Source organism: Ranitomeya imitator, chromosome 5, assembly GCF_032444005.1.
Source record: "Ranitomeya imitator isolate aRanImi1 chromosome 5, aRanImi1.pri, whole genome shotgun sequence".
NCBI classification, from domain to species: domain Eukaryota; kingdom Metazoa; phylum Chordata; class Amphibia; order Anura; family Dendrobatidae; genus Ranitomeya; species Ranitomeya imitator.
In genome coordinates this window covers 174,274,352-174,286,665 of record NC_091286.1, presented here as the reverse complement: position 1 = coordinate 174,286,665, position 12,314 = coordinate 174,274,352, and the positions used below count along the sequence as shown (strand labels likewise).

General features: G+C 41.8%; 1 protein-coding gene across 10 annotated transcripts in view; it reads left to right on the top strand.

Annotated features, from left to right (window-relative positions):
• The window catches only part of ERMARD (ER membrane associated RNA degradation), a 591,898-nt gene that overhangs the window by 199,155 nt on the left and 380,429 nt on the right, over positions 1-12,314 (top strand). For all 10 annotated transcript variants that reach the window (XM_069769331.1, XM_069769332.1, XM_069769336.1 and 7 more), the window contains one exon: positions 9,636-9,725. In XM_069769331.1, the coding sequence (XP_069625432.1) occupies positions 9,636-9,725 (90 nt within the window). The remainder of the gene's footprint in view (positions 1-9,635; positions 9,726-12,314) is intronic.

The window sequence follows — 12,314 nt, the reverse complement described above, 5'->3', positions numbered from 1 at the left end:
TCTCAGTTTGTCTCCCATAGTTGAGGTCTACCTATGATGTAAATTACAGACGCCTCTCATCTTTTTAAGTGGTGGAACTTGCACTATTGCTGACTGACTAAATACTTTTTTTGCCCCACTGTATATATATATACTTCTCACCTGTGTCTTGCCTCTGTTGTGTTTTCTGTCTCTCACATCTTTTCTGTCTCCCGCTCTGATTTTCATATTTCCTTCTGCCTCTTCTTCCTGCTTGTCCGTGGCTCTGCCCCCGACATTTAGCCCCGCCCCTCCATGGCTCTTCACAGTGTGAGAGCTGTGACGCTGCTGGAGGGGAGGGATCGGAGCTTCTGCTTCTGACTGCAGGTGCGGGGGTGAGTCACAGCGTGTGTGACTGTGTCTGTGTGCCCCGGCTACACTGCAGCCAGCAACTCTGCACGGCCGCGCGCACTGCCAGCGCTCTGCTCCAGTCCTCACTATGCAGAGAGGAAGGAGCAGAGAATGAGTGCGCGCAGCCGCTCTGATACCCGCCCCCCGCATTGTGCCGCCCGGGGCGGCCCAAAAACCCCCCCCCTTGCACTCCCCTTCCTACGCCACTGGGAGCAGCAGACTGAGCGTTAGAAGGTGTGAGCTGGATAGGTCATGATGTGGCCGTGTGTGCCTGGAGAGAAAGGATTGTATGTGGAGGAATAGTTCTGTGGAGGAGGTGAGGTGGCTGGGGAGGATTGAGGACGAAATGACTAGCTCCTTACTGGGTAGTATGGGTTTGAATGTTGAAAGAAAATGAAACATTATAGTGGTTTTCTATTCCTTTACCTTCCAGTCAATTCCAGTCCAATTCTAGTCTAATTCATAGCAATTAAAAATCTGCAATTTAAAAGATGCAATTTCTAAGATGGTCAGACACGTCTGGTCAGACTCATGGCTATGAATATATGCACCTGAAGGTAAAACCAGAAACATTTTTTACCAAAAAGCACTACAACAGATGGTTGTCTAACTGTAAACCAATTTTACTCTTCTGTCTGTGAACTACTTATAGATTTCACTGGAGGGAGGGGGGAAGGGTTGCACTATGTTATTAATTGGGTGTAAATGTTTTATATGTTTGTGTAAGGTGCAAAAATTGTCATTTTTGATAAAAAAAAGTTTAAAAAAAATAGTTGTAATAGTTTATACTACATAATATGTATTGAATATGTAAAATCAATAAAAATTTTGAAATTAAAAAAAGTTGTTGTCCACATCAATGTTACAACAAGTTAGTAAAATGCCAAAATAATAAAAATTTAAAGTGGATTTTTATTTTTACTGTAGCGCTCTGAAAATGTTAATTTCAGGATGACACTTTAACTACCATAACCAACAATTTAGCATATTTTCCGCAAGTGAAGCCATGGGTATTCTACTAGTTTTACATAAAGGGCTGTCATTTGTGCCTACAAATTAGGTTTAATGAATTTAATTGGATAAAGAATATTCATTTATTTTCAAGAAAACTAAAATGGAAGAGATTTTTTTAACATCCATGATCAGGCAGAATGTGCTGCACTAGGAATAAAGATTTACCAGATGTGAGACTAAGCTAACATTTATGAGATAAAGATTCTAGAGCATTGGCCACTGGCCCATTTACCAATCTAAGACCAAAGAGCAATAAAATGCCTCCAGGGTCAGACAAAACAAGTGTGGATATTTTCACCAAATTAATTACGGCTGACCTTAAACTAGGCTCCCAGATGAACATTACATTTTCCAATCTACTCCCATTAGAGGGGAAAAGCATTTGAAGCATTATCTGAAAATGGTGAATTAATTTTCAAGGCATCCTATAAAGGTGGTAACTTACTGGTTATATATCATAGTGAGGAATTGGCCACTTAGTAAAGACTATATGATGAATGCCAGTAGAGTGGAGTCCATAACTCTACGGGATGCATAATTTTCCAGCACGGAGCACTATTTGCGTCAATATTGTTATGTTTTCTAAGATCTTTGCTTGCTGTGTTTTATTAGAGATCTGCTTACTCATCAGTTCATCCTCAGGGGTCCATGTTTTCCATTCAGTGACAGCAAGCAGAGGAAGACGTGTAGGCTGGAAGACAAAAAGAGAAATGATCCAGCTGGAGGTGGAGGCAGTTCAGACTTTGTGAGACTTTATTAGATAACTAAAGCGATAAAAAGTTCTTCAACAAGAAAAATCTTTACATAGCAATCAGTAGGCTGGATCTTATGTATACGTAAGGCCAGACAGGAGATTAATAAAGTTAAATGTAAAGCAATCATTCTATTAATCTCATTTATATCTCAAGGTCTCACATCATTGTGCTGCCATCAAATAGACCCATTCTGTGGATGTGGGATATTAGACGCAAGGAAGCAGTCACTACAGGGGATCTCACAAGCAATCCCAGGTAATGGGGTTCAGCCTGAGTGAGATACCTCCACCAATGCACAGTTAGCTTTGGGAGGGGTGTGTTTTCTGAGAGCCAGGCTTAATTCTTGGGGGCGGCTTGGGGTATTAATTGTTGTTGTTAGAGTGATGTTGAGGGGAGATGATCTTCTAGGCTGTGATCCTGGAGTCATGAATGGATGATCTAATCTATGGAGTTCTGGAGATCTGTTACTGGCTGGGCTGGGTCCACCTGCTACAGTTAATGGATCTGTTGTCTGATCAAAGCAACCTGGGCTTCCATAACACCTCAGCAGTGCCACAGGCTGATCGCTTCTGTGCCACGCCGCATTGATGCTGTAATTGATGCAAAATGAGCCTGGACGAAGTATTAAGTGCCTTTAATGAACATACATTTCAATAGGCCAACATTTCGGATTTTAAAATCATTTTTCTAGCTAGTTTTATAAAGTATTATAATTTACTGAGATAATGACTTTTGGGTTTTCATTGGCTGTAAGCCATAATCATCAATATTAACAGACGTAAACACTTCAAATAGATCTCTCTGTAATGACTATATAATATGAGTTTCACTTTTTGTATTGAAGAACTGAATTAAAATAACTTTTTGATATTTTAATTTTGTGAGTAGCACCTGTACCAATTCCTGGGTTAACAGGAAAAGTTGAAATCGCCGCCTAAGTCACACATCACACGAGAGGAAGTGGCAAATTCTTCCAGGAGCTTCCGACATTTGGAGCTAAACTTCGGTTGACCCTGGTTAGGAAAATCGCAACCACTGAGTTACAGGAATCCAAGACACTTGTAGAAAGACAGATCTGCCTAAAGAACTTATAGAACGTAGAACTTTAGAACTTATGGAAAAAAGAATTTGTGAAAAGCCACGGCCACCTCTTTATATTTGGATTGGTACTGTGGAATCAGGTTGGGTAATATTTGGAAGTGCAATTAGGAACCGAATTTGATCAAAAATGGCAAGTTGAGGCTTTTTACTTTAAGCCTATGTGCACACGTATTCTTGGCCACTGCGGATTTTTCCGTAGCAGATTTGATAAATCTGCAGGGCAAAAAAGCTGCGTTTTGCTGCAGATTTATCGTGGATTTACCGCGTTTTTTTTCGGTTTTCACTGCAGTTTTACAACTGCGGTTTTCCATAGGGGCAGCTGTAAAACCGCTGCAGAATCCGCAGAAAGAAGTGACATGCTGCGGAATGTAAACCACTGCGTTTCCGCGCGTTTTTTTCCGCAGCAGGTGCACAGCGTTTTTGGTTTCCCATAGGTTTACATTGAACTGTAAACTCATGGGAAACTGCTGCAGATCCGCAGGAAAATCCGTATCGTGTGCACATACCCTTAAGGAGAAAACTTAAACTGACCCATATTGATCCAGAATCAGTGATGTGAAGAAATTGAGACTATAATAATAATTTATATAATAATAATAATTTTATTTATATAGCGCCAACATATTCCGCAGCGCTTTACAAATTATAGAGGGGACTTGTACAGACAATAGACATTACAGCATAACAGAAATACAGTTCAAAACAGATACCAGGAGGAGTGAGGGCCCTGCTCGCAAGCTTACAAACTATGGGGAAAAGGGGAGACACGAGAGGTGGATGGTAACAATTGCTTTAGTTATTCGGACCAGCTATAGTGTAAGGCTCAGGTGTTCATGTAAAGCTGCATGAACCAGTTACCTGCCTAAGTATGTAGCAGTACAGACACAGAGGGCTAATACTGCATAAAGTGTATGAGAACATGCTAATATAACATGCTAATATAACATTTTAGTTGAGAGGTGAAAAAGAAGATCGAGGAGAGCTAATTATAGGATTTGATTTAAAAAACAGTGGTGGTAGCTCGATAACACCCAATAGGGCATGTGTGTAGTAATTAAATAATGATTAACGCCTGCACTAGGGGGAAGGGAAAAAGCCAATAGCAGGAAGATACCCCCCCCCCTCTGTTCACCCTAAATTCTAGAACCAGATATTACAACTTACTCCAAAGAGAAAGGGAAAAAAAAGGAACACATCATTACTTCTGAACATATAAGATAATAGGAAAAAAAGTGAATAAGTAGAGAAGTAAGTAAATATTGATATTACATGGTATGAAGACAACTCGTTTCATAAGCCACTCCAGCTGACTTCAATGTGAGATACTCAGGCCAGCATATATCCAGACCCATTTGAATTTTGCCAATGCCCATCTGGATGATCTATAGGAGAGATGAGAAAAGGTCATGTGGTCAGATTAGACTAAAATAGGACTTTTTGGTATCAACCCCACTAACCGAATTTGGGAGAAGTGTAACCCCAATAACACCTTCCCTACCGTTAAACATGGTGGGGTAAACATCATACTCTGGGGGTCCTTTTCTGCAAAGGGGACAGGACGACTGCACCGTATTGAAGAGAGGGAGGATGGATGGGGTCATGTATCACAAGATTTTGGCCAACAGCCTCCTTTCCTCAGTAAGAGCATTGAAGATCGGTCGTGGCTCCCTCTTCCAGAATGACAGTGACCCATAACACACAGCCAGGGCAATTAAAGAATGGTTCTGTAAGAAGCATTTCAAGGTCCTGGAGTGGCCTAGCCAGTCTCCAGGTCTGAACCCAAAAGAAGATCTTTGGAGGGAGCTGAAAGGCAATGTTGCCCAGCGACAGTCCTGAAACCTGAACGATCTAGAGAAGATCTCTATGCAGCAGTGGGCCCATATCCCTGTTGCAGTGTGTAAGTTTGGCCAATAGCTACAGGATGCGTCTGATCTTTGTAATTGCAAACAAATGTTTCTTTACCACATATTAAGTTCTTTTTTTCTATTGTATCAAATACTTGCCATAAAATCAAATTATGTAAAAATCATACAATGTGATTGTCTGGGATTTGTTTTTAAGATTCTTTGAGGCTATTCTCAAGTTTTTGCATTATAATGACTATGCACACCCCGAGATGATCCCAACTTTTACTGACTTTTCAGAATTAGGCTGGTCATTGATCACTTTAGCAACAAATTTGCTGAGGTGAACATCCCCGAAAGGGACATCTGCGTAGAGGAATCTATAATCCATTCCAACTGGAAGCTTAAATTCTGGCAATTCTTGTGCCTTAATAGTGCAAAGCATGGGATTAAGATGTACAAACTGTGTGAGAGTACCTCAGGGTACACCCACAGATTTAAGGGTTTTAAAGGTTGGGACACCCAGCATGAACCCACTGAATGCCCCCCTGTCCTGAGAGTCAGTGGCAATACTGTGTAGGAATTGGTGCACCCACTGCTGTTTCAGGGTTATTACCTCTTCATAGATGACTTCTCCACCAGCATCCCACTCTTTAAGTTCTACCACAGCATTCCTCCAAAACCAGAGAGGCTTACAGTACCTAGGTCACTAAGGCTACGTTCACACTAGCGTTATGCTAGTTTGCATCGGGCGACGCAGCGGCGACGCATGCGTCATGCGCCCCTATATTTAACATGGGGGACGCATGCGTTTTTGTTTGTTGCGTTGTGCGACACATGCGTCTTTTTTGCCGCAAGCGTCGGACCAAGAAAACGCAACAAGTTGCATTTTTCTTGCGTCCGAATTTCGGCAAAAAACGACGCATGCGTCGCAAAACGCAGCGTTTTTGCGTGTGTTTTGGTGCGTTTTTGCGTGCGTTGTGCATTGCGTCACCGACGCAGCGGCGCACAACGCTAATGTGAACGTAGCCTAATTGGGTATCTCTTGAGAAAGGTAGAGAACAGAGCCCAATGTATCGGCAATCTGGTGAAGGATAAGTATAAGGACAAGAGAGATGTTGTTATTTTGACCACAATACACAAAAATTGCATCACCCCACCACTTTATAATCTACACAGGCCCCCCAAACCAGACTGTGTCTTGGGGTAAACTAAGAACATGGGGGAGTTGATCTTCCTCAAGTTCTCCAACCTTACAGTGCTATGCGAAAAACGAAAGTATGGTACAGAAAACTGGCCATGCACATCGTACAGATGACACTGTATTACACGTACCAGTATGTGCTGTACATCGTGATGGCACATTTCTTTAGTTTTAGGAGGTAGTAATCAAGGCCCTAACATCTGGAAGTCAGGAAGGGGAGGGATCCAGTACCTCTGAAACTAAAAGTGCCCATGTTGCACCAGGACAACATTGTTCATCTGAGGTGAGTAAGGTCACAAACAAAATGTAGGGTATTATAAAAGACGAATAAGAAAGAACACCACTTTGCATTGCAACACATGTCCTGCAAAAGCTAGTATATCCATAAGACTGTTTCATAATGTACCACACATTTTACTCAATATCTGATTTATTGCACCGTTTTATTATACCCCGATGAAATCTGCACATATTACATATTCCACCGCATTATAAGTTTACGGACCAGGAAAAACCTTAAAGGGCCACTGTCACCCCCTCCAGCCGTTATAAACTAAAAGAGCCATCTTGTGCAGCAGTAATGCTGCATTCTAACAAGGTGGCTCTTTTAGTTTTTGGTGCATTTATTCCCAAAGTAAAGCGTTTTATAACTTCTCCAAAATACCTGTCTTTCGCTAGGGAGGCAGGTCCTCACCCCCCTGCTTGAAACGCCACACTGCCGTCACTCAAATCTTCAGGGGCGCCGGGCGCCGCCCCCTCCGCGCTGTTTTCGCATGAAATCTGGCGCCTGCGCTGTGTAGTACTGTCTGGTGCAGGCGCAGTAAGCTCTGACGTCACAGCCAGGCTTTCATACTGCGCCTGTGCGGCCAGTGCGGCCACCCACCTTGGGAATCCCAGCCCCGCAGTGTGTTATGCATTATGCACATTGCAGGGCTGGGATTCATAGGGAGGGCGACCGCACAGGCGCAGTCTGCAAGCCTGGCGTTTCAAGCAGGGGGCTGAGGACCTGCCTCCCTGTCTAAAGACAGGTATTTTGGAGAAGTTATAAAACGCTTTACTTTGGGAATAAATGCACCAAAAACTAAAAGAGCCACCTTGTTAGAATGCAGCATTACTGCTGCACAAGATGGCTCTTTTAGTTTATAACGGCTGGAGGGGGTGACAGTGGCCCTTTAGTAAAACTGTTAATAGACCCCTAGATCATTTCCAAAATGAAGCCACTTGTGGTGGGGGCTTTGCTGTTTTGACACCTCAAGGGCTCTGGAAATGAGACATAACCGCAAACCATTCCATGAAAGTCAGTGCTCTAAAGCATCGCTCCTTTCTTTCATAACTCAGCAATGTGCCTAAAGAGAAGTTTCTCCCCACATATTGTGTATCTGTGTATTTAGGAGAAATTGCACAACAAATTGTGGGGTCCATTATCTATTGGTTACCCCCACGAAAATGAAAAATTTAAGCTTAAAAGTACATATGTGAGAAAAAAAATGTGATTTTTCATGTTCACAGCTGAATTATAAAATTCTGTAAAGCACTTGTGGGTTCAAGATGCCCTTCATATCTCTGGATAAATTCCTTGAGTGTGCAGTTTCCCCGGAATCAGTGTTATATGTTGAAGCATTCTATATTTATTACCACATAAAGTTACATTGGTCAGATCTGAAAAATTTGGTCTGGTCAGGAAGGTGAAAAACAGGCAATTAGCATTAATGTGTTAAAGGCTATGTGCACACGTTCAGGATTTTTCACATTTTTTTTGCGTTTTTTCGCTCATTTTCCGCAGAAAAACGCTAAAAAAAAGCATACATAAGCATCCCATCATTTTTAATGCATTCCGCAATTTTTGAGCACATTTTGCAGTAAAAAACGCAGCATGTTCATTAATTTTGCAGAATTTTCGCATTTTGCCGCTATATTATTGCATTGGGAAGCTCCGGGGAAAAAATGTGAAAAATTTGAGGGGAAAAAAAAACGCGAAAAAAACGCATGCGGATTTTGTGCGCAAAAAGTCTGGATTTGCTCAGGAAAATTCTAAACACTTTCCTGAACTTGTGCACATAGCCAAATAGTGCAAAATAGTGATAAGTTGCATAACTGCTTCAAAATCCACACTCAAAAGCTCTGTGTGACCTTATTGGAAACCCAGATTCTGCATCTTTCTTCCCATTGGTGTGGTGCTGAAGGACATGACTTCCAGAAAGCAAAAGAGACATCACTTTCAAGAAAATAAGCTTTTGCTTTCTTCTATATCTAGGGCATTTTCTTTATTTTTTATTGATCATTGTTTCATTAAAATAATTGGCATTATCTGGTAATTGCAGAAGAAAAACCTGGTTATCATCTGAACGTTTTTTTTTAAACTGTATTTGGTAGTTACCGTTGTTGCTGTGAATATTACGGATTCACAGCAAAAATACAACTGTTTTGCATTTTTTCCTGTGGTTACTTGTGATGAGCGAATATACTCGTTAATCGAGATTTCCCGAGCACGCTCGGGTGCCCACCGAGTATTTGTAAGTGCTCGGAGATTTAGTTTTCATCGCCGCAGCTGAATGATTTACAGCTACTAGCCAGCATAAGTACATGTGGGGGTTGCCTGGTTGCTAGGGAGTCCCCACGTTATCAAACTGGCTAACAGTTGTAAATCATTCAGCTGTGGCGATGAAAACTAAATCTCCGAGCACTTACAAATATTCGGAGGACACCCGAGCGTGCTCGGGAAATCTCTAGTAATGAGTACACTCGCTCATCATTACAAAGACATACTGATAGGGAATTTAGATTGTGAGCCCCATCGGGGACAGTGATGATAATGAGTGCAAACTGTAAAGCGCTGCGGAATATGTTAGCGCTATATAAAAATAAAGATTATTATCACTAGTGGTTACCACAAAATCTTGTCGGAGAGCTTATTGCAGGTCATTGATGTTATCTGGAGCAGATTGGTTTATGAGCCGATGTTGTTTGAAGAACGTAAATACAATGTGCTGTCGTCTTGCTTTCTCCCCCACATCACATGTTTAGTAAATTCAGCATGGCATATAGTATGTGAGGTACACAGTGGATACAACTCTAGCCTAGACTGCTATCCTTGGTGTGTCATACAGATACTACACAGATCCTTTCAGCCATGATAGCCCACTTAGAAGAAAATAATACACACTTTTATTACATATTATTTAAACATTTATAATTGAAAAAGTGACACATTTCTGTTTTATAATACACCAAAATAGCCATGTAGTGATTATTTTGTTTTAAAATGTATTTTTTGAAGAACTGTATCTGCATAATTATTCTGCAACTCAATAATTTTATTCTTCACCGTATACCTGATTTCTGTTTTAGGCATATTTATTAATCGGTACTGACTGCCCATTTTTATTGAGAGATCTTCTTTCATCCAAGGAATTGGCCAAAATCTTTAGTCAAACTGTGGTGAGTATATCTCATAGTCACATAAGCTGGTGATTTCAGTGTATGCATTTAACATCATGTATAGCATGCAGTTAAATAAATATGTATGTATAGATATTTATACAGTACATACCAAAAGTTTGGACACACCTTCTCGTTTAAAGATTTTTCTGTATTTTCATGACTATGAAAATTTTAAATTCACACTGAAGGCATCAAAACTATGAATTAACACGTGGAATTATATACTTAACAAAAAAGTGTGAAACTGAAAATATGTCTTATATTCTAGGTTCTTCAAAGTAGCCACCTTTTGCTTTGATGTAAGGAGTTGGACTGTATATCTGTTTGCCCTCAGTTCAGTTACTTTTGCCCTTACCTAAGATGGTGTCATTGGCCTCATGGGGGCCATCTTGTTTCCTGTCAGATTTTACTTGTTCCTGTCTGTGGTGTATTTAAGGGAGCTCTGTATATATACTCATTGCTTGAGTATCTTGTTCCTGACTTGTGATCAAGCTGGAAGAACTGCTATCTTGCTGGTTTCTTCGTTACTTTGGGATACCCCGTCTGTCTCGGGTTCTACACCTCTTCATTGCAAAGTCTTGTTTCCCTGGATCTGCTCTGCACTCGTATCTGCCGCTGGACTGCTCCCTGCTAGGAGGCCCGGTCTGGGTCTCCAGGTCTCTGGACCTGACATACTTGGACTTCCACGGTCTGTACACGTGCTTACTGCCTATCCAGCTCTGTCTGCTACTAACTGCTATGTCGTAGCTGTTTACCTGCATATCATTATAAATATTATAAATATTCTTGAACTCTTAACCTATTGTCTCTCGGCCTCTTTTCTGACCCATGATACAGATCTCCACTGCACTTAGCACTAAGTTTATTACAGAATACTCAAGCCCAAAAAATGGAGATCTCTGGGTCAGATTCTATGGAGGTGCGAATGAAAAAACTTTGCTCATTTGTCTCTGGACTTCATGGGGAGCTGCAGGCTATAAAAACTAAACTTGGGACATTAGAATCGCAAACAAATCACAATGCGAATGTGGCCGATACGTCTATTCAGGCCTTAGCGTCTCGACTTTCAAATGTGGAGACTACAGCTGCAACCATGTTGTCTGCTCCAAATCCGGCTCCTGGTCCGGCTTTTCCTAAACTCCCACCATTCAAGTTTGGTGGTGAAAGAGAGAAATTTCGGGGGTTTTTGAATCGATGCCGGCTGTATTTCTCTGCACGTGCGGCCCAGTTTGCAACCGATCGGGATAAAGTGTTGACCATAATTATGTTGCTAAAAAAAACAAAGCGTTAGCCTGGGCTAATCCACTGATTGAGACTAATGATGTGTGTTATGGCTGGCAATCAGGCAACACAGCGTGCAGTAATCAGCGCACATACAGAGATCTGGCAATAACCAAAAACAATAGGACGAGCTCTGAGACGTGGAATCTCTGTAGACTGCAGTACCTGATCTATCCTCACACAACTATAAGCAGCAGTGGATTGCGCCTATCACTACCTATGCAACTCGGCACTGCCTGAGGAGCTGACTAGCCTGAAGATAGAAATACAAGCCTGACTTACCTCAGAGAAATACCCCAAAGGAATAGGCAGCCCCCCACATATAATGACTGTTAGCAAGATGAAAAGACAAACGTAGGAATGAAATAGATTCAGCAAAGTGAGGCCCGATATTCTAGACAGAGAGAGGATAGCAAAGAGAACTATGCAGTCTACAAAAAACCCTAAAATGAAAACCACGCAAAGGGGCAAAAAGACCCACCGTGCCGAACTAACAGCACGGCGGTGCACCCCTTTGCTTCTCAGAGCTTCCAGCAAAAGTTAATAGCAAGCTGGACAGAAAAAACAGAAAACAAACTAGAAGCACTTAACTAGCAGAGCAGCAGGCCCAAGGAAAGATGCAGTAGCTCAGATCCAACACTGGAACATAGACAAGGAGCAAGGAAGACAGACTCAGGTGGAGCTAAATAGCAAGGCAGCCAACGAGCTCACCAAAACACCTGAGGGAGGAAGCCCAGAGACTGCAATACCACTTGTGACCACAGAAGTGAACTCAGCCACAGAATTCACAACAGATGTGTGCCTGCATTCCCTAAAAGACTTTACTGCAGCAATATGTCAAATGTTTGATGACCCTAATCGGAGTATCACAGCTGAAACCGCATTACTGACACTACGTCAGGGGAAGCGTCCTGTTGTGGAATACGCAATGGAGTTTCGGAAATGGGTGCTGGATACTACATGGTGTGATTCAGCGAAATATGCAGTATTTAGAAGAGGTTTATCTGCTTCCATCAAAGATGAACTAGCTTGAGGTGAATCACCTACTAACTTGGCTGACTTTATACATCATTGCATTCGGATTGATATTCGTCTTACCGAACGTCGCCAAGAATAATGGGCCGATGCTAATCGTAATAACTTTATGCCTTTTCCATCCACCAAGGAGGCGCTGACTAAGACTTTACCTCAGACAGAGCTGGAACCTATGCAGGTTGACGTAGTACGGAGGAAACCCATCGATGCACGTAAAGAAAATCGTTTTAAGGAGAATTTGTTTTTACTACCGTAAATCGGGTCATTATA